We start from the raw sequence: 23489 nt of genomic DNA, 5'->3' as shown, positions 1-23489 counted from the left end.
ATACGAATTGGCCTCCGATGACACGAAACTAAACCTGGTCATGCTGCCATTCTCAATGCCATTTACAGCTCCTCCGTCCAACCAAAATCCATACAGCAACGCCCAGTAGGTCACTTCATTAGCACTGAATGCGTTGATTCTTGCTTCAATCCATACAGCAGTACATACGACACCACGAGCCTCTCCGCGTCGTGAGATACCCTGCCTCGCCGAAGCCCGAATCCCAGCCGTGTAAGCATACTCATCCAGGCGAACACCAGACTGCGGCATTTCATCGAACAGGACACGGGCAAGGGTGAGCTGACGAATCTTGACAAGGGGGAACGATATGTGGGAAGCCGCATACTGGTTCAGAGTGATGCGGCGTGCCGGGGAAGGTGGCGAGACGGACGGCGTGCGCATATGAAGGAAAGCGCGGGGAGGGAGAGCGAGAGCGGGGAGACGGTGTGGGGAGGCAGGAGCAGGAGGAGCGAGGAGACGTGGGCGGGGGCGGGGGCGGGCGAGGCCGGTGCAGGGCGCGGGCGGGACGTCGTGGAGGAGGTCGGCGAGGAGCTTGACCATGCCGGAATGGGTGCGGAGCGAGGGGCCATCGGGCCGGCGGTGAGTCGCCGGAGCGCCAGACGCGGCGGGTGCGAGCTGTGCTATGATGAGCAGGTGCCGGTACGGCGCTGTGTAGAGTGTGTTGCCGTTGGATCACGAATCAACGCCCCACATTGGTCTCTCCGACCTTGTATCGAATCTGCTCCATTAACTCTAGGGCCTTAATTTATTTTATTTTATTTATTTTGACGATGGAAAACCTTATTTGTAAGGGCCCTAGTTTGGTAGTCTGCGATACCGCCGGGATCCCCCTCGAAAACCAGGGCGTAGAGCCTACGGGGCAAATCGCTCCATGAAAAACCTGCCGCAATATTTGGTCGCTCGCCTGCTGGGGATTTTCTGCCCCGATCCTTGCCCTTTCCCGGGGTGGGACATCCACGCCTAGAGAGGTCGAGGACAAAAGCCAGGACGGCGCGAGGCGTGCCTCGCGATCTCGCCCGGCAACCTAGCGCTATCCCTCCAAGACCATCTGCCCTCTGGTGATGGAAACGGGTCGGCAGCCGTGCCAAGATCTCGGCGGCCAGAGGAGTCTATCATGTCTTAGCATTCTTCTTTCTCTTCCATCGACCAAGGTCTTCCTTGGACGTGATCTCCTTCCCTCTCCCCTGTCATCCAAGCTGATGTGGTGATCTCCCCGTGGTGGGAGGCACCGGCGGAGCTATGGAAAGGCTCAAAGGGCCATGACCCGCCCTGGGATGGAGCCAAAACAAGTTTTACATGAAGTTTATTCCCATAATAACGCATTGATTTTTAATTTTGTAGCACTGCTTGCACCATCCAGCCCGCCCAACATTTTTTGGGTAGCCCCGCCACTGGTGGGAGGAGAGGATCCCCGATGGCTATGGAAATCCCGTGAGTGAGATTAAAGCCCTGGGGTAGTTTCCCCGTGCAACCAAATTAGGCCTAAAAAGGAGCGTTGTTCCCCTGCAAGTCACCGTAAGAGCATCTTCAGTGCAAACCCCTAAAACGGGCACAGGACAGTGATATGGGAGCGGGTCATCCAAACGTGGCCACCTACATTTCAAAGTGCATTTGAACAAACCTCGCGGTTTTTCATGCAAACACAACAAAATTCACTTAATTTGGGACATAATTTACATAAAAGGTATTTTGTCGGTTCAACTAAAACCTAAACTATTTAGTAGCAGACGATGGCTTTGTACATGTCGTCGGCCTGGCCACAGGCATCTCCGTCATTGTTGTCGTTGTCGGAGTGGTCCATCTAGTGGCAGAATGGCGCGGGGGGCACGACAACCCTGCCCGAACGCCGTCTCGGCGATGGTCAGCAACCGGTCGAGGGCCCAGGCCTTCGCGAGGTGAGGGTCCACGCGGACCAAGGCGGGCGTATCGTTGAACTTGGTGAACGTGGAGCGGCGCGCCGCGCTGCATCGCTCTGCCATGCCGCCATGATCGATTTCATCGGGACCAACTCAACCTGGAACGCCATGACACTTTGTGCGCTCTTGCCTGCGGCGCACAAACCAGTGTTGCTGGTACTGTTGAAACCGTGTCGAATATTTTGTACAAGAAAAGTTACAGTTGGGCTTGGAGTTGTATGGTGTGCACCCACTGAGAGTTAAGGTGAAAGCTGGGGGAGAGGACTCGGGCGCCGATGGGCCCATGCAAGAACTTCCCGAGGGGGTAGTGTGCCTAAAATGCGAGACTTCGGTCGTCAGAGGCAATGGCGGCGCGCGGAAGAAGGCCTGCCGCGTCTACGTCGTCGGCACCATGTCTCGCAGTTGTGCATGTCGTGTCCTCGTGACCACCGGGACGTCGGTATGGTAGTGTGGTCGAGACCACACTGGTGCCCGGCCGGTACATGTTCCCGTTTAGCAATTCTCTATGACAAAAGTGCTAGGTTATAGACACAAAGTTAAATGTGGTAGATTTCTGAGACCGGTACATGTAAAGTGGTAGTTTTGGGGTAAATACTCGAATATTTTAGAATTCTACTACTAAGGTTGTCCAAATTCATATGTAATTGTGCATGCATGTTGGGAGCGTTCTATTTCATCAGAGAGTACGTACTCATGTTTTGTACAAACACGAAGAAGCCAAATAATCACCCTCATCCATGTACTACGTACTACAACAGGAGAATCTATCGCTGGGCTAGGCCGGATTCTAGCTAGTCTAGTTATTGCCGTTCAAGCTCCTTATGAGCTGCAGGTGCTCGTCGCCGGAGACGTGGAGGTGCAGGCGGAGGTCGGACAGCAGCTCCTCCCTGGCCCAGCTCAGCGGCCCCGTGGCGCGGAACGCCTTCATCACGCTCACGTACGCCTCCAGCTCCAGACCATGGACGCGGCCGTGGTCCTCATGTACCTCTGCCGCTTGCCGATTTCGTTTCATCGCCACCGCCTCTTCCTCGTCCTCGTCCGCCGGGCGGTGCTGCATTGTCGCGCTGGCACGACCGTCGGAAGAATCGTGTTCCTCTTCCTCGCGGCTCCGCGGCGGCGGCGGGATCGACGCCTCTCGATTTTCTTGGCAACGCTCGCCGGCGGCGGGAACTTCAGGAACGCCTCCGTTGCTGTTGCTTCCGCTGCTGCTGCTGCTGCTGTCTCCGTCGCTGCCATCCGCCGATGACGACGATCGATCAGACGTGCTACTACTACTAGAACCGTCGTCGGTGTCGCTGCTGTCTCTTGCTGTTCCTCCGACCGCATCACACGACTCTTCGTTATAGGATTTATCATCATTGCTCGTCTCTTGCCGCCGTTTCTTCATCAGATAACAATGGCTTGGGTATCTTGCATCCTTGGGGAACAACTTGATGCTACTATGCAACCTGTTGCCATCCGGTGCTTCCTTGGGGAACAACTTGCTGCTACTATGAAAATGAAACCTCTTGGCATCCGGGGCTACGTCGCCGTCCACCGTCACCGTGTGGCTGCTCCTCTTCGTCGTCGTCGTCGTGCCCCCGAGCTTGACGGCATGGGGCGCGGCGAACTTGCCGCCTCCGAGGTTGCCATTGTTGGCCTTAAGCTTGATGTTCTTGCCGGGGATGGGGCGCGACGGCACGACGCTCTCGACGGGGATCTTGTTGCCCTTGTGGAGCACGACCCAGCCCTTCTCCCCGTACACCTGCCGGGGCCGGAGCGCGCTGCGGTCCGCCGTGAGGACCTGGGAAGAGCCGACGATCTTGACCTCGAACCGGTCGGCGGCGGCGGCCACGACCTCGGCCCACTTCCACAGGCTGCCGTCCAGCACCTCGACGTTGTCGCCGGGGACGAGGTCCGCGGGGAGCTTGACGGCGGGGTCCGGGAGCGGGCGGACGAACTTCCTCAGGATGCGGCCCGAGTCGGAGCCGCCGTCGAACCAGCGCATGACGTAGGAGTGGCCGTTGCCCCAGACCACCTCGCCGGCGCGCCAGGCGCCCATGGCCATGGGAGGCGCCGCCGCGTCCGTGGGGACCCACGCCTCCAGGCTCATGCCCAGCGTGATCCTCATGGCCGGCCGATCCTGCCTGTTCCCTCGCCTCGATGATCACCGCCCTGATCTACTGTGTTGTCTTGTCTTTGGACGCCGGCCGCAGCGAACTCGCGGCGCTATATATATATATATAAACTCGGCGTCGGCGACAGGGAGCGAGATACGAGTCTAGTCGGATTCGATGAGACGCCGAGTTCTTGGGTGACTCGGAAGTAGGAACCGACACGTACTCCAACAAGCTAGCTCACCGTACGGATCGAGTGCGACACTGACACGGCCGCCGGTTTAAGCTAGGCTTACGGCGGACGGTTTACCAGAGGACGTTAGCGATCAACGGCACGGGCAGAGCACGTTGTCGTGGTCTAAGCTAGGCTTAGTTCACAGAAGAATGAAACTATTAGGGCAACTTTAACGTAAACACTCAAAGCGTCCGCAGCGTTCGGGTCAAACGGTCTGGACGCAATTTGCCACTCAACGGGTACCTTATCGGTGCGCGGACCGCGGGCTAGTTTGGTTGCTCGTTTTTTCGCAAACCATGAGACTTTGGCGCCGTCCAGACAGCAGATACATTAGCGTCCGACAATCTGGTCCCATCAAAAAACCCTCCATCCAAAGAACCCTCTCCGTGCGGTGTGGTTGTCACACATTAATGTCCGTCGGCCCCGCTCAAGGGCGGACGTTCGGTTTATTCAAATTTGTATTGAAATAGATGGAGGCATGATTGGATAGTTGGCTCTCATATCCCTCCCCGCAGACATTTTAGAAGTCATCATTGGAGATGCCCATAGCACAATATCTCTTATCACATATTTAGGGATATCTTAGCACAATTCCAGCGGCCGATTCCGCGACAGCCAAATGAGTGGGTAACAGAATTCGAAAATAATCTGCGATTCCATGCCCAATATCTGGGTGCCAAACGGACTATAAGAGATAATTCATTGCACATCATTTTTTGTCATATCTAGGCTTAAGGTAAGACTACCTTAGAGCATGTACAACCAAATCCCTCATTTCCGCCTCAAACGATTAGGCGGCATGTCCGGACAAAAATTAGCCACCCAACCGGGGTCCCAAACCGGGGTCCAACAAGCTAGCTCACCATACGGATTCGAGTACGACACTGACACGGCCGGCGGCAACGGCATGTGACTGGGACTTGACGGTGGAAGGTTTACCGGACAACGTTGGCGATCAACGGCACGGGCAGAGCACGTTGCCAGGTCTAAACTAGGCTTAGGCCCAGTTCTTTTGCTAGAATGGGATTTTCCCAGAATCTAACCCCTACCCGGTGTCTCCCAGAATCTTTGAGCCCCATTTGTTTTACAATCCGGTCTAATTAGACCCTAATTAGATATGATTGTAAAATAAATGGGGCTCAAAAATTCTGGGAGAAGCTGGGTAGGGGTCAGATTCTGGGAGAATCCCCAGATTCTGGCAAAAGAACTGGGCCTTATAGTTCATAGAAGAATAAAACTATTAGGGCAACTTCAACGCAAACCCTCGCTCAGACGGTCCGCATTCGTTCGGATCAAACGGTTTGGACTTTGGACGTAACTTGCCATTCAATGGGTACCTCATCGGTCTGTGGACTGGTCTGGTTGCTCCTTTTTTTGCAAACCATGATACTGTCCGGACGGCAGACACATTTGCATCCGACAATCCCATCCCACTAAAAATCCTCCGTCCAAAGAACCCTCTCCGCGCAATGCGGTTGTTGTGCATTCATGTCCGTCGGCAGCGCTTAAGAGTGGACGTGACTCAACGGCATTGATGTCCGGTCAGGGGGATGCAACCGAACAAGCAGGGAGTGCCGCTTCAATGCTGACGTGGCGACCGAGGAGCCTACTCCGACCGTCGCCCCTTATTCAAGACGGCTTCACGTCCCTTCGCCTGGCTGCGCTTATTTAAGCCGGGATCCGATGCCATTCACACCACACCTCCACTATAAGATAGTCTAGTTTTTTTTAAGTTTGAGTTCAACTGACAAAATATCATATGTTTATGTAAATTATGTCCGAACTTTTGTGAATTTTGTCGTGTTTGATGTAGTTTGTCTGTTTTATTCAAATTTGTTTCAAAATGGATACATGGCATGATTGTATGGCCGGCTCTAGTGTCACTGTCCACGGACTGTTCGTTTTAGAAGTCGCCATTCGAGATGCCTTTAGCACAATATCGCTCATCACATATTTAGGGATATTTTAGCACAACTCCAAGGGCCGATTTCGTGACAGCCAAATGAGTGGGACCCGCGATTCCATGCATTTGGGTGCCAAATGAGCTGTAAGAGACAATTCATTGTACATCCTTTTTTTTGTCATATCTAGGCTTAAGGTAAGACTACCTTAGAGCATCTACAACTGAAATCCCCATTTCCGTCCCAAACGACCAGGCGGCATGTCCAGTCACTGTCCAGACAAAAATTTGCTACCCAACCGAGCTCCTCAAACCTAGCCCAAATGCCCGGGCCGTCCGGCAACTCCCATATCAAGTCCATATGTGGGACAGATATAGGGAGGGCCGAACGCGCGCGGACACTGCGTCCACATCGGTTCGGCTCGGTATGGCCCACGCCACCCCCACCATCATCCCCACAAGCAAATCCGAAGCCAAACCCTAGTCCTAAACCCCACTCCACTCACTTCTCTCGCCCTCTCCACCCCCTTCCGTCCCCTCCCATTCCAATCTGCGACCCCCTCCGTCCCCTCCGCCATGGTCGGCTCTAGCTCCAACGAGCTCGACTGGGTGGGGCTTGCCGGCGGCGACCCGTCCACCTCGTCTGAGCTGGACGAGGAGGACCTCGCGCTTCGCATTGCGCTCCGACGCTCACTAATGGACCAGGCGGGAGCTCCTCCATGATGGCGTCCCCGAGCTCGTGGGTCGACAGCTCTTCCTCTGAGGCGGCCCGACGCTGCCCTGCCCGCTCTCTGTCATCGACGGTAAGGCGGCAACACAAGCTGCGGCGGCCCGACACTACGCGGCAAAACGAGCTGCAGCAGCCCTATCCGTTTATATCTACGTTTCTTTATGTTTAATTAGCTAAAAATTTGAACTGTTTCGGCCCTTTTGTATGAACCATGTGGATGTTCAACATCGAAAGTGCCAAGTTCTATGCTATATCGTATGATCGACGTAATTTGCATGGGTTTGTGTCTGGGAAGTGAGGAAATGATAACTGTCTGGGCACCGTCAGCAGGCGTGTTCAGACACATGCGCGATCGTTTGGAGGCATACTTTACTACTTCCGGTTGTAGATGCTCTTATCAAATTTCGCTCTCTTATCAAGCACTATATGCCCTCACAGTTCATTTTGCGGGGCGTTGATTCGTGATCCAACGGCAACACACTCCACAGCTCGAGCTCGGTACCGGCCGCAGCTCATCATAGTACAGCTCGCACCCGCCGTATCCGGCACGTGCTCCGGCGACTCTCACCGCCGGCCCGCCGGCCCCTCGCTCCGCACCCATCCCGGCATGGTCAAGCTCCTCGCCGACCTCCTCCACGACGTCCCGCCCGCCCGCCGCCGCCCACGGCTCCTCGCTCCTCCTGCTCCTGCTTCCCCACACCGTCTCCCCGCTCTGGCTCTCCCTCCCCGCGCTTCCCTCCCAATGCCCACGCCGACCGTCTCGCCATCTTCCCCGCACGCCGCATCACTCCGAACCAGTATGCGGCTTCCCACATATCGTTCCCCCTTGTCAGGTTTCGTCAGCTCACCCTTGCCCGTGTCCTGTTCGATGAAATGCCGCAGTCTGGTGTTCGCCTGGACGAGTATGTTTACACGGCTGGGGTTCAGGATTACAAAGCGGCAGGGAATCTCACGGCGCGGAGAGGCTCCTGGCGAGGATTGGGGGTCAAGGCCAGCATGGTGTCGTATGTACTGCTGTGTGGATTGTGCAAGAATCAACGCATTCAGGAGGCAGCGGAGCCGCGGAGGTAAAGGATAACGTGGTGGTGACTGGTGAGGAGTTGCAGCTGATGAAGTGACTTACCGGGAGCTGCTGTATGGGTTTTGTTGGACGGAGTAGCTGTAATTGGCGTTGAGAATGACATGGCCAGGCTTGGTTTTGTGCCATCAGAGGGCCAGTTGCTCATTTATGCTTGATGGGCTGCAAAAGAGGGGTCTGGTTGAGGAGGCTTTCAGTTTAGCTTCTTAGTTGAGCGAGTTGAGTATGGCGACGAACATATTTGCATACAATGCATTGCCTGATAACCTGTGCGAGAATGGTATGTTCGGTGAGGCAGATAGGGTTTTTCATGAAGTGTCAGACAGGGGTCTGGTGCCAAATGAGGTGACTTATGCTATACTGATGCATTCAACTTTGCAAAAGGGGGGGTGAGTGCACTTCATATGTTTGATAGGATGTGGGAGAAGGGAGTCAGAGTGACAGTTTATCAGTACATTTCCTTAATTAATGATTGCTGCAAAACAGGAGGATTTGGACATTGCAGATGGGCTTTGTGGGGGAGATGGCTAAGATAGAAGTGACATTGAAGGTAGCTTCATAGTCTCCACTCATAGCTGGTTTCTATAGAGAAGGGGGTCTCTCCAGTGCCATGGAACTCCACCAGAGATTGTTGCATGGACTTGTTGTACATTAACAGCCCTCATCAATGGTTTCTGCCAAATGAAGCTTCCCGGTTGTTTAATAAGAGGATTGACAACAATCTAGTACCAAATGAAACAACTTCTAACGTCATGATAGAAGAGTGTTTCCTGGTAGGTAATATAAAAAGGCATTCCAGTTATATGATCAAATGGTGGATAGCCTTAAACCTGGCAATTACACAATCCGGGGACGCCAGAATATACAGTCGCTTCTTTCGGGTGCACAATCTCACTCTAATGTTGTACTTCCTGGTGACTAGATTTTGATTTGACAATGCTATAACAATTATTGTAATTCTCAGTGTACTCCTGTGGGCAATTGCTTTTTTTCTTTCTGCTGGCTCTTGGTGTTGTTTCTTCAATGTCAGTTTCCCTTTTGCATAGAGATTGGCTGGTTATTCCAAAATAGGCCAATTACATGCTTAATCTCAATGCTTTTTGTGTATGCTGCCTTTAACTTTAACCACAAGGAATGAAATAAGGAAAGTCAATCTTAGACTATGCTTCCTGCTGTCCTGCTGTTCAACTCTGCCATCTCCAGATCAATCAAGGACGGCCCCAAGTGCACATTCTCTGGTAGTGCTAGCACTGTCCGGTGTCAGTTGCTGCTTAGATTCTGGTTATATTCTTTTCGAGAATGATTATGTTGGAATATTATTGCGAGTACTTGATGGGAATTGATGCGGGATGTGCTAGTATGTAGCTGGGTAACTTGTTTATCACATGCGTTAGAAGGATTACATGTTTTGCTGCTTTTTGAAACTGAATGATATTAATGCATTTCTAGTCTGATTTCTGTTTTGTGACAAATTCCTCGTGCTTCCAAATATATGCATTTCTTACTGGATATGTGAAATATTAAGGTCAATTTCTGTTACTACTGGGTAATGCCCTCTATGTCTTTTTTTTTTGGGTACACATGGATGATACTTTTTTAACAGTCTGACTGCTGATTTGCTTGGAGCGATACATTCATGTTGCCAGCCTTCTGGATTGAGGATGTGATTTCTCAAATCTTTGCAAATTTTGAGAAGCCATGAAAATTGCTAGTGCTATAACTGATTTCTGTTTTGTGACAAATTCCTCGTGCTTTCAAATGTATGCATTTCTTACTAGATATGTGAAATATTAAGGTCAAATTCTGTTACTACTTGGTATTGCCCGCTATGTCTTTTTTTTCTGGTACAAATGGATAATACTTTGTTAGCAGTCTGACTGCTGATGATTTGCTTGGAGCGATAAATTCATGTTGCCAGCCTTCTGGATCAAGGATGTGATTTCTCAAATCTTTGCAAATTTTGAGAACCCATGTTATATGCTGAAAATTGCTATTGATATAGTGCTATTGTAGAACAACAGGATTTTACATTCTACATTTATCTGATACAGTTGCAAATAAAATATCTTTGACAACAAATGCTAACTAAAATTACATAAGCAACTCCTATTATTGCAGGATCATATCATTCCAGATTGAATATCTTGAGCCGAGGCTCCCCTTCTGCTCCATGTTCCCCAATATGCTTACCAGCAAACATGAGGTACGCATCTCTGATTGCATGCATCTCTACCGCTGCATTTCTTATCAACATCCGCTCTCGAGGCTGTGTCTTTGAGCAGGATATGCCAAGCCTGAAGACAGAAACCAAGCACTCCTGGATTCAACTACTTGTCATATCATCCTTTGGTTCTCCATGCAGCCAGATTGTTGGGTCAGCTATCTCCAAGGTTCTATCCAGAAGAGCATCCTCGACAAATTTATGTAGATCCAATGAATCCCCAAACGTTTCATCTGTTGGGCTTCTTCCGTTAAACATCTCAAGCAGCAATATGCCAAGACTATAAATATCACCATGAGTGGATACCACAGAGCCCTCTCCATACTCTACAATTATGCAAAGTTTTGTGGACAGCATGCCATATTTGAGTGAAAAATAAAAGATAGTAATATTGAAAGAATTTCAGTCACCTGGAGCAACATAGCCTATAGCTATATAATTTTGCATTACCCCGCTTGTATTTTCTTGAAGGATCCTTGATATGCCAAAGTCTCCAACTCGGGCACTCATGTTGTCAGAAAGAAGAATGTTGCTTGGCTTAAGGTCGCAATGGATTACTGATGGTTGACAGTAGTTGTGCAGATATTCTACTGCGTCCACAATATCGGCACCAATATCAAGTCTCTGGGCAAGGCTGAGTGTGTTGCTTGTAGCAGGCTCTTGAGATTTTGGATGAATCCAACCAGCCAAGTTACCATTGGGCATGAACTCAAAAACTAATGCCTTGAACTCTTGACCTTGGTGCTTGATGCTTGAACAAGAGGTAATGATCTTCACGAGACAACGATACCGTATCCTTCTCATGGCCTCAGATTCAGTCTCAAAACTCTTGGAATACCTAGATTGACCAAGATTAAACACTTTGACAGCCAATGTTCTTTCCTCATTGTCCAAGACGCACTTATAAACCGCTCCATAACTTCCTCTCGCAAGCAAGTTGTCTTCTGAAAATTCGTTAGTTCCTCTCAATAATACTTGATACGGGATTCTCTTGTAGTGGTCATCAGCAATTGAATTTTGTGATAATGTCTTGTGGCTTGGTTTGAGCTTCTTGTAAAGTATCCAAACAAGAAGAATAACTGAAAGTGATAACAAGATTGCTCCGTCCGTTGCTAGAGAAATTACAAGAGACATTTACTGAAGGTTTAAGCTGTTCTGCTTTTTTTTGAATATGTAATTCATGATTTCTTTTCTTTTTTTTACTAATTTACTCCTGCTGCTGCCAAGTTACTGTCGGTGTTTATATTTTAGTGTTGTCAATCTGATCCGATGCACTAGGCGAGATCGGTGCTGATGCATTTCTAATTCAATATTTCTTTTTCTACCGAAGGTTTAAGCTGTTCTGCTTTCCTAATCTCATACCATCTCTGTAAGTTAATATAAGACGGGTTTTCGTTTTTTTTTTGACGCTGAGGGAGTATTGTCTGGTATATCCATCAGCTGTTACTGTGCCTTTGTGGCGTAGTCTGAATCCTCTGTATACCGACCATATCCGAAGCATGAGCCAACCTTGCCTGCACAGCATGTCTACAGTTTCAGAACGGGAATCAATCGTGCTGTAAGTATAAGCAACTCCATCGCCACTCTAATTTGTTCAGAATGGAGATGAAACCTTTGGTTGGTTCGCATAAAAAGCTAGTCCATTTAACTGTTTTAATTTTTTTTACTGTAGTAGTTATGATTCCGAAACAAGCAAAGGCAGATAAAAACAAAATAATTGTGCATGTCTACAGTTTCAGAACGGGAATCAATCGTGCTGTAAGTATAAGCAACTCCATCGCCACTCTAATTTGTTCAGAATGGAGATGAAACCTTTGGTTGGTTCGCATAAAAAGCTAGTCCATTTAACTGTTTTAATTTTTTTTACTGTAGTAGTTATGATTCCGAAACAAGCAAAGGCAGATAAAAACAAAATAATTGTGCATGTCTACAGTTTCAGAACGGGAATCAATCGTGCTGTAAGTATAAGCAACTCCATCGCCACTCTAATTTGTTCAGAATGGAGATGAAACCTTTGGTTGGTTCGCATAAAAAGCTAGTCCATTTAACTGTTTTAATTTTTTTTACTGTAGTAGTTATGATTCCGAAACAAGCAAAGGCAGATAAAAACAAAATAATTGTGTCAAGAGTGGGATTTGAACCCACGCCCTTTCGGACCAGTACCTGAAACTGGCGCCTTAGACCAACTCGGCCATCTTGACATTTGCTAAATTATGCGAAAGTTAAGTCCTTATTAATAACTGTGCATTTTAAACTGATGGAGCAAACTCTTTTAAACGTAATAAGAACTAGTAGAAGCAGTGGTTGGGAAGTTGTCGATGCAAACCAGGAGATGCCGGCTGCCATGATCAGCGAAAGCATGTCGTGGCCCATGAGAAGAAAACGCCGATTAGGGCATGTACAAAGTTTGGAGATCATGAAAGCGGGTCAAATCGAGATGCATCCACCAAAGACCGATTAGGGCATGTGCTAACTTTGGAGATCATGAAAGCCGGCCGAATCCAGATGCATCCACCAAAAACCTAAACCAAGGCACCACATGCCCTTAGCCGCGGTGATAAACACACCAACAAAACTGGGAAAGAGCGGGGTGATCAATACTCCTACACTAGATCAGCATCGCCGCCTAGCCCCCCCTTTCCAAAAAATCAAACTCGAAGACTCACTAAAGAAAACTTGGAAAACCCTGTCCATGCCGCTGCACGACAGGTCCGAGTGAGATGTCGACCTCGCCGACGTTCAGGACCATGCACCGACTCCCTCTTCTTCGGTGACCTAGGTAGGCCGGGCCACCGTTGAAGATCGCCGCGCTGTATCACCAAAGTCATTGTCGAGCACCATCTGACAAAGACCGCCACTCGAGCATACATCTCCTTCGCCATCCCACCACAGGGCTCCAACGTCCCCACATGTAGGATGGCCTCTCTCCCCCCGATTAGGACCTCCCCGCCAGTGCCGACATCGCACGGTCTTTACCCGATGACACGCGTTGGTGGCAGCGAGAGGGGAAGTAGATGGGTGGCAACTAGGATTAATGTCGCCGACGTAGACCTCTCTCTACGAAACATATCAAGTATCACATTTCCTTACAAACACACTCTTACAAGAAACACAAAAATACATCCAAATTCTTAGAGTTGTTGAAATCTTCTTCCTCCTGCATCCACCGGCGGCACACCATGAGCAAAAATTGTTGCCGCCTCTAGGCCTCCATCATGGCAGATGAAACTTGTTTAAACCCATAAGCTTATGGAAGCAACAGTCACGAACATCGATGAGCAAAAGATGCCAATAGTCGTGGTCTACTTATCAAATCGTCACCCCAAAGAAGAAAACACCGAAAAGGGTAAGTACAAACTCCAAAGACTATGAGTGCTGGTCGAATCCAGATGGATCCACGGAGCGCAAAACCGACCGGATCCCAAATGATCCTCCGAAGGCACACCTTCACACGCCCTCTGCCGATGATAAGCACACCAATGGAACGGGATAGGGCAGAACAAACACTATTCCTATACTCGGACAACGCCGCCGCCTTGCCACCCCAAACTAGACACATATACTACCTAGAGAAAAAACATGAACATAAGTCGCCCCTGCCGCTGAACGCCAGATCCGGACTTGAGGTAGAGAACATCACTGTTTAGGTCCACGCTCCAACGCCCTCTTCTCTAGTGACCTATCCAGTGCAATCTAGCGTCTTTTGTTGACTCTGTGAGGCTCAATTCAAAGTCCTGCTACCAAGGTGACGGTGTCCTGGACTAAGGGGTACCAACCTAGTTGGCCCACAGTCCATGGGCCAAGCATATGGCCCGCCGATCTCACAAGCCTAGAACCCGGGCGTGATCAAGATGGACTCTACCGAAGACTTGGCGTGTACTTCAAGGACTACCCTAGCTATCCGCGTGTTTATTCCTAGTTGGCAACTGACCATGTGTAACCCTAGATGAACCCGGTGCCTATATAAACCACGGAGTTTACTCCATAGAGGGACAATCACAATTACCTACCTTAGTGTTTAGAACACAACACACGATCTCGAGGTAAATCATCATGTACTCGATACTCCATCATCAATACAATCAAACAGGATGTAGGCTTTTACCTCTTCGAGAGGGCCCAAACCTAGGTAAAGATCGTGTCCCTTGTCTCCTGTTCACCATCGATTCTAGATCAACAACTCGAGACCCCCTACCCGATATCTGCCAGCTTTATTACCGACATAGGTGGCCCATGCAGGTCCTATTGTGTGGTCAAGAAGGATCAGTGGCCCGCCTTCAGATCGATAGCTGATGGAGCATATTTTCGTCAGATCCCTCGGTAGGGGCCCAAGCGCAGCTGGAAGTCATGAACTAGAGGTCACATGAGAGGTTTATCCAGGTTCAGGCCTCCGGAGAGTAATACCCTACGTCCTGCTGGTTTTGGTTATTCATAGTGGAGAGATACCTCGCGCGAGGGGTTACAATGGTGTATAATGTTGCTACCGAGATTTGTCCTATATGAGGATGGATGATCAGGAGGAACCCTAGACCTCCATTTATATAGACAGGAGAGGCCTAGGGTTTACATGCTGGATGCGATATGGGGCGCCGCCGCCCTCTAGTCTTGGGCGTCAAGGAGGTTGTCTGGTCTCCTAGGGTTATTGTGACACCATGGGCCCGTTAGGCCCCCTTGTAGCTGATGAGGTCGGGCTCCTTGGCATTAGCCACCCCCGGTATAGGACTCCGTTAGTAGCCCCCGAGCGTGCTGGAGGTCGCAATGAGGGTCGCGAGACCTCTGACAGGCTCCTTTGTTATCTTGTCTCTCGAGAACATGGATGGCTTCCAAGTTCGACCCGCCCAAGGGATCAGGCACCTCTTGAATATTGATTCGGCGCGGACGATACTCCCACAACGGGTTTAAAAAGAGGACCTCGCCGTGATTTTCGCCTTCGTCTTCTACAAAAAGGGGAAAGATAAAAACTCTCCAAAGGCAAAAAAAGGTTGTCGCTTCCGCTGTGGGCGGACGGCGCCTCGGGTTCGGACGTTTTATAAGAAGAGGAAAACTTAGGGTTTCAAAACCCTACCTCATTCTGGCTTTCACCTCCTTGCTCGTTTCAAGCCTTCCGTTGCGTCGCCGATTTGTTCCCTTTGCTCATGTTTTCTCGTTGCCGATGGCCAAGAAGAGAAGTGAGGGACGGAGGCAGATCTCGGGTTTGAAGCCTCCCTCTAGGTCCGCCGGCGGAAAGAGTAAGAGGGCCACCCCCAAAGGAGGAGCGAGACCAGGGCGCGCTGCGCCTAAATCCACAGGAAAGTGGTTTCCGTCTGTGGCAACAGAGGGCGATATTAATGGGTATAAGGACAACCTTTCCATGCCCACAGATCTAAAGGTGCGAACTCCAAACGGGGAGGTTCCACCAGAGCCCCATGCGAACAAACACATCTTGTGCTCAGGCTACTTCGGGCGGGGCTCAGCTTCCCTATTCATCCCTTCGTGTGTGGCCTCCTGCATTTTCTTGGATGCCAACTCAACCATATTCCGCACAACGGGGTTCTGCATATCGCCAATTTCATCACTTTATGTGAATGTTATCTTGGGATAGCCCCACATTTTGACCTGTTTCGCTACTTCTTCCAGGTCCGCGTTCAATCGAACGAAGGCGCCGTCTGCGACCTTGGGGGTGCCATCCTGCAACTTCCCCTTAACTCCACCTTCTTTTCTTCGACCTCCCAAAATCCGTTCGGGAGTGGCACAAGTCGTAGTTTTATGTGGAGGGCCTTGGTGATGACCTGCCGGCCTTTGTAAACGAACCTCCTCAAAAGCTACTCCCGTGCAGTGTTGTAGCTATGTTGAGGCCAGGGGGGCGCTGCCCCCCAGCCTTGGATAATTTTCTGAAGAATTGTTTTTAATAGTGTCAGCATCCTTGATTCCCATGACCAGGCTGACAAGGAGGACCCACAGCCCAGGGGCTCGCCAGGCTCGCCCACCAGGCCCATCAGGAACAAGAGGCCCAACCCGCGAGTAACTGGGCCAACATGGGTGCGGTGAGGCCCAGCCACCAGGCCACTACTTAAGGGCATCGCCACCAGAGGAATGAGTATCTAGAGGATCAAGGCAACGGCGGCGGCTACCCTAACCCTAATCCCCTTCCTGTTCTTCATCTTGTACTCCTCTGTTATAATCGAACCTGTTAATCCGGGCTAGTGAGAGTGAATCGAGTGCCATTATCGTCACCACCATCTCATCCCTTACATCTAGTATCAGAGACCACCACCACCACTTCCCCCGCGTCGATCTGGTGCAGTTCATCGAAACCAGATCCCTGACTCAAGCCCGCGCCCACCTCGTCGTCATGGATCCTGCTGTCCAGTCGTTCTTGGAGCGGCTCGACACCACCCTGAAGGAACACACCGTAGTGATCCAAGCATCCAATGTCAAGGTCGACGATCTTGTGGCATGGCGGCCCGATCTCGAGAGGCGTGTCGCCGATCTGAGCGATACGGTGGCGGCTCTACAACTCGCGCCCCCGCCACCTCGCGTGGAGGGCGTGATGATCCAAGCGCCTGCACCGACCAATCTCCCACCTGTGACGGCCGACACCCATGCGGGGACCGCGCCTGGCGTGGCGCAAGCTCCACAAGGGCCCGATGGCCGCGGCTTCTACACCATCCCACGGGGTCCCCCGGTGGGGTCCTTCCAGACGCCGCCACCGCCCCCGGCAAACGGCTAGTACGACGGCCTGTCCTCACCTCCCGTTCTATCTCCGTATGCGCATGCTAGCCAGTTGCTCAGTGGGTTGGGTCAGGCGCACCCATCCATCCAATTTCCTCAGTTCACCGGAGACAATCCGAAACTGTGGAAAACCATTTGCGAGCAGTACTTCTCCATGTTTGCTATTCTACCATCGTTCTGGGTCCCCATGGCTACATTGAACTTCTCTGGTTCAGCATCCATCTGGTTGCAGTCCATCCAGAAACGACTTGCAGAATTCGATTGGGAATCGTTTACTGCACTTCTCTGTAAGCGCTTCGGCCGCGATTGCCACCAAACATTGATTTGCCAGTTTTATACTGTGCGACAAACACCAACAGTGGCAGATTATATTGAGCAGTTTGAATCAATTATCAATCATCTTAGCTCTTATTCTCACACAATTCATCCGTTCTATTTTCTCACTCGCTTTGTGGAGGGGCTCCGGAAGGATATCCACGCGGTGGTGCTAGTTCAGCGACCGCCGGACTTGGATATGGCGTGCGCCCTGGTACTTCTCCAGGAGGAAGTGGCTGAAGGGACGGCGCACAACTCCCACGGGGCGCAGGACGCGTCCGCGCGCACGGGGCTGCCATTGCCCCTGCCACCACCTCCACCTCCGGCGCGATCGGGGGCATCAACGACTACAATGACAGCGACGAACCGTGATGGCATGGAAGCCACGCGCGCCGACAACACCAAAATCAAGGCGCTCCGAGACTATAGGCGCGCCCGTGGCCTGTGCTTCAAGTGCGGCGAGCGCTGGGGCCATGAGCACGTCTGCCCCCCACCGTGCAGCTCCATGTGGTCGAAGAGATGCTGGAACTCTTCGGCATCGACGCGGCAATCGGCCACAATGCCACCGAGCCGCTGACTGACTCCGTCATGGCTATCTCATGAGCAGCGCTGGACGACAGCGTTTCCACCAAGGCATTCCAACTTCTCGCATCCATCCAAGGGCATGAGGTCCTTATGTTGGTGGACAGCGGCAGCTCTACATCCTTCATCGACCAACGGCTGGCCGATCAGTTATCCGGGGTGATTCCACTTTGCCAACAATGCCGTGTACGCGTCGCTGACGGCGGTGAGCTCACCTGCTCCGCAAGTATATCTGGCTGTCAATGGTCATCACAAGGGCAGGATTTTACCACTGACATGAAGGTTCTTCTCCTGGGAACATACGACGTCATCCTAGGGATGGACTGGCTAGAACAACATAGTCCCATGACAGTGGACTGGAGGAACAAGGTTATTCAGATACCAACACCGCTGGGGCCGGCCCATCTGTTCGGCCACGAAGCCAATTCATCCACTTGCTATCTGATCACCAGTCTCCAGCTGCAGAACTTGTACCACTAGGGCTCGCTGCTGCATATTTCTCTCCTGTATCCAGTAGCTGACGAACAACAAAGCAAACCGACACCACCACCAGAATTGCAGCAACTGTTGATAGAATTCCAAGACGTTTTTGGTGAACCTACATGACTGCCACCGCGCCGCGCCTGTTACCATAAAATTCCCCTCATGCCCGGAGCCCAACCTGTCAATATTCGCCCCTATCAGCACAAGCCCGAGCATAAGTCAGAGATCGGAAGGCAAGTGGAGGAGCTGCTGCAGTCCGGAGTCATCCAACAAAGCCGAAGCAGTTTTGCATCACCAACAATTCTAGTTAAGAAGAAAGATGGGACGTGGCGTCTCTGCATCGATTACAGACACCTCAATGCAATGACATGCGTCAACAAATTCCCCATCCCCATCATAGAAGAACTGTTGGATGAGCTGCATGGAGCAGCTTGGTTCACTAAGCTCGACCTGCGAGCGGGCTACCATCAGATCAGGCTTGCGGAAGGAGAGGAATTCAAAACAACATTTCAAACACACACAGAGCATTATGAGTTCAAGGTTTTGTCGTTTGGATTGGCGGGTGGCCCAACAACCTTCTTGGGAGCGATGACAAACACATTTTACACTTTGCTACGGCACTATGTCCTCCTATTCTTCGACGACATCCTCATCTTCAGCAAGACGTGGGAAGAGCATCTCGATCACTTGCGACAAGTCCTCCAGCTCCTTCAAAGGGATCAGTGGAAGGTGAAGATCAGCAAATGCGAGTTTGGGCAACGACAGCTATCGTACCCGGGCCATGTGATCAGCGATAAGGTTGTCTCTACAGAGCCCAACAAAGTACAGGCGGTCCAGTCATGGCCCACACCGCAGGACGCCAGGGAGGTCCACCGTTTCTTGGGAATGGAGGGTTACTACCGCAGGTTTCGTTCGCGGGTTCAGCATCATCACCAGACCTCTTTTCAATCTCTTGAAGAAGGGGGCCCCGTTTGTTTGGACGGACAACACAGCGCAGGCGTTTGAGTTGTTGAAGCAGCAGCTCACCTCAGCTCCAATCCTAGCCCTGCCAAATTTCACCAAGACCTTTGTGATGAGACAGACGCTTGTGACAAGGGCATTGGCGCTGTGCTACAGCAGGATGGCCATCCCATTGCATTCATGAGCAAAAGTTTGGGTCCGAGGTACCAAGGCCTCTCCACCTATGAGAAAGAGTACCTTGCAATCGTGGTGGCAGTGGAGAAATGGCGTCCATACCTGCAGCACAGTGAGTTCATCATCCGTACAGACCAGAAAATCCTGATCCACCTTGAAGAGCAACGACTAACAACACCCTGGCAACAACGGACATTTGCCAAACTCCTGGGTTTGCATCACACAATCAGATACAAGAAGGGCACCGAGAACACAACAGCTGATGCCCTCTCATGCTCCAAACCAACTGCAACGTTGCTTGCGTCACTTCCTGTCAACCCAGTTGGCTCGAAGACGCGATGTCCAGTTACAACTGCAACCCACAGGCGCAAAAATTGCTCGAGCAGCTGGCCATCAGAGAGGACCCCAAAGGGCGTTTCACACTCCAGAACGACATTCTGCGCTTCCGCGGGCGCATCTGGCTCGGGGGATCCACGGCAATCCAACAGAAATCATGGCTGCATTCCATGACAGCCTGGTAGGAGGACACTCTGGATTCCCTGCTACTTTCCGGCGCATCCGCCGCCTGTTCGCATGGCCCAAAATGAAGATTCAAGTACTCCACTATGTGCGCTACTGCCCCGTTTGTCAACAAGCCAAGCCTGATAGAGCAGCGTCCCCTGGACTCATGGAACCCCTGCCAATCCCTCAACAACCATGGGATATGATCACCACGGATTTCATCGCCGGACTCCCACAATCTGGTAAATTCAACTGCTTATGGGTGGTGGTCGACAAGCGCACCAAGTTTGCTCATTTTCTTCCTCTCTCCCACCCGTATACTGCATCCAAGATGGCTCTGCTCTATATGAACATCATCTACAGCATCCATGAACTCCCAGGGGCCATTATTTCAGACCTGTGACCCGGTGTTCACCAGCATGTTCTGGCGCGAGCTGTTCAAGTATGTCGACACTGAGTTACGCATGAGCACAGCCAACCATCCACACACGGATGGGCAGACCGAACGCGCCAACCAGTGCGTCGAGACTTACCTACGGTGTTCTATGCATGCATGTCCGCGCCGTTAGAGCTACTGGATCCCTCTCGCCCAGTTTTGGTACAATTCTTCCCACCATTCAAGCATTGGAATGTCTCCTTTCAAGGCCATGTTCGGGCACGAGCCGCGGCATTGGGGCATCACAAACACCGCCGAATGTGCGGTGCCTGCCTTGCAAACTTGGCTCGACGAGCGCGCCGTGATCCAAGACCTTCTTCAGCAGCACCTTCATCGAGCCCAGCAACACATGAAAGCTCAAGCGGACAAACGGAAATCACATCGAGCATTCGAGGTTGGTGACTCTGTATACTTGAAGCTACAGCCATATATCCAGACCTCAGTTGCACGACGCGCCAATCACAAGCTGTAATTCAAGTATTAAGGCCCGTTCAAAATCATCACCAAGATCAATGAAGTGGCGTACAAACTGGACCTCCCAGCGCAATCTCAAGTGCATCCGGTCTTCCATGTTTCCCAACAGCGCCACTGCCTCGTTCCAGGTAAGACTTTATCTTTAGAACTCCCAGTTCATTCTGACGTTCCTGCGGTCCCTGTCGTAGTGCTCAAAAATCGATGGCGTGATACGTCTCCAACGTATCTATAATTTTTGATTGTTCCATGCAATTATATTATCCATCTAGGATGTTTTATATGCATTTATATGCTATTTTATATGATTTTTGGGACTAACCTATTAACCTAGAGCCCAGTGCCAGTTTCTGTTTTTCCCTTGTTTTTGAGTTTTATAGAAAAGGAATACCAAACAGAGTCCAATTGACGTGCCAATTTTTGATGATTTTTTATGGACCAAAAGAAGCCCCCGGAGTAAAAGAGTTGGGCCAGAAGAGTCCCGAGCCGTCCACGATGGTGGGGGGTGCGCCCTAACCCCTGGGCGCGCCCCCTATCTCGTGTACGACTCGGAGACCCCCCTGACTTGTTCCCGACGCCAAAAATTCCTATAAATACCCAAACCTCCAGAACATAACCTAGATCGGGAGTTCCGCCGCCGCAAGCCTCTGTAGCCACCAAAAACCAATCGGACCCTATTTCGGCACCCTGTCGGAGGGGGGATCCCTCACCGGTGGCCATCTTCATCATCCCGACGCTCTCCATGACGAGGAGGGAGTAGTTCACCCTCGGGGCTGAGGGTATGTACCAGTAGCCATGTGTTTGATCTCTCTCTCTCTCTCTCTCTCTCTCTCTCTCTCGTGTTCTTGATTCGACACGATCTTGATGTATCGCGAGCTTTGCTATTATAGTTGGATCTTATGATGTTTCTCCCCCTCTACTCTCTTGTAATGGATTGAGTTTTCCCTTTGAAGTTATCTTATCGGATTGAGTCTTTAAGGATTTGAGAACACTTGATGTATGTCTTGCATGTGCTTATCTGTGGTAACAATGGGATATTCACGTGATCTACTTGATGTATGTTTTGGTGATCAACTTGCGGGTTCAGTGACCTTGTGAACTTATGCATAGGGGTTGGCACACGTTTTCGTCTTGACTCTCCGGTAGAAACTTTGGGGCACTCTTTGAAGTACTTTGTGTTGGTTTGAATAGATGAGATTATGTGATGCATATCGTATAATCATACCCACGGATACTTGAGGTGACATTGGAGTATCTAGGTGACATTAGGGTTTTGGTTGATTTGTGTCTTAAGGTGTTATTCTAGTACGAACTCTATGATAGATCGAACGGAAAGAATAGCTTCGTGTTATTTTACTACAGACTCTTGAATAGATCGATCAGAAAGGATAACTTTGAGGTGGTTTTGTACCCTACAATAATCTCTTCGTTTGTTCTCCGCTATTAGTGACTTTGGAGTGACTCTTTGTTGCATGTTGAGGGATAGTTATATGATCTAATTATGTTATCCTTGTTGAGAGAACTTGCACTAGTGAAAGTATGAACCCTAGGCCTTGTTTCAACGCATTGCAATACTGTTTTCGCTCACTTTTATCATATTTTTAGATTACAAAAACCTATATCTACCATCCATATTGCACTTGTATCACCATCTCTTCGCCGAACTAGTGCACCTATACAATTTACCATTGTAGTGGGTGTGTTGGGGACACAAGAGACTCTTTGCTATTTGGTTGCAGGGTTGTTTGAGAGAGACCATCTTCATCCTACGCCTCCCACAGATTGATAAACCTTAGGTCATCCACTTGAGGAAATTTGCTGCTGTCCTACAAACCTCTGCACTTGGAGGCCCAACAACGTCTACAAGAAGAAGGTTGTGTAGTAAACATCAAGCTCTTCTCTGGCGCCGTTGCCAGGGAGGTGAGTGCTTGAAGGTATATCTTTAGATCTTGCAATTGAATCTTTTAGTTTCTTGTTTTATCACTAGTTTAGTTTATAAAAGAAAACTAAAAAAAATGAAATTGAGGATGCCTCATATGCTTCATCTTTTTAATATCTTTCATGAAAATAAGGATTCCGATAATTGTGCCAAAGTGTTAGAAGAAGAATGCATTAAAATGTTTGGCACTAAATATTTGAATGATGAGCATGATTGCAATGTTGTTAGTACGAACTCTTTGAATATCCATAGTACTAATGATGGTTGCACTAGTCATGATGAAAATGTCTCTTATAAGCATGTCAATTTTTGTGGAGTGCATAGAGTTTGCAAGTACACACCAAATAGGGAAGATAGATTTTGCAAGAGGCATAAGTATTTAGAAACTAAATGGTTGCAAGAAAGGCTAGATGTTTGTGCTGAAACTTTAAATTTTCTTAGCCATCCTTGTGAACTTTGCAATGAACGTGGTCATTTAAATATCCAATGCAAATTGTTTCATGATCGAATCGTGTCCAAAAATTGTGATGACTTGATTTCCCTTGCGCATCATAATGAACTTAGTTTGCTTGTGGGTTACGAGGAAATGAAACATATAACTAAAGTTCTTGATTTTGATCTAGAGGAAATTTATATGTATTGTGCGGTGAATTGCATTGAAAATCCTTATATTGAAAATTACATAAAGACAAGAAAACAAATAGAACATGAAGAGAATAC

At 50.0% G+C, this 23489-nt stretch overlaps 1 protein-coding gene and 1 non-coding gene across 2 annotated transcripts; both read right to left on the bottom strand.

The window, feature by feature from the left end:
* Positions 1-2573: 2573 nt before the first annotated feature.
* On the bottom strand, positions 2574-4112 carry LOC123073895 (uncharacterized). Its single transcript, XM_044496894.1, has one exon. It carries the CDS (start codon positions 4045-4047, stop codon positions 2734-2736), a length of 1314 nt encoding a protein of 437 aa, XP_044352829.1. The 5' UTR covers positions 4048-4112; the 3' UTR covers positions 2574-2733.
* Positions 4113-12317: 8205 nt separating this feature from the next.
* TRNAL-CAG (transfer RNA leucine (anticodon CAG)) lies at positions 12318-12398 on the bottom strand. Its single transcript has one exon. It is a non-coding gene; the product is annotated as a tRNA-Leu (tRNA).
* Between the last annotated feature and the right edge of the window lie 11091 nt (positions 12399-23489).

Source organism: Triticum aestivum, chromosome 3D (genome assembly GCF_018294505.1).
Source record: "Triticum aestivum cultivar Chinese Spring chromosome 3D, IWGSC CS RefSeq v2.1, whole genome shotgun sequence".
In the NCBI taxonomy this organism is placed as follows: Eukaryota; Viridiplantae; Streptophyta; class Magnoliopsida; order Poales; family Poaceae; genus Triticum; species Triticum aestivum.
The sequence above is the reverse complement of the archived record's forward strand: the minus strand, read 5'-3'. Positions and strand labels throughout refer to the sequence as shown.

What these genes read in the sequence shown, in the direction of transcription:
- LOC123073895 (XM_044496894.1), bottom strand. Translation starts at nt 4,047, where the DNA reads ATGAGGATCACGCTGGGCATGAGCCTGGAGGCGTGGGTCCCCACGGAC.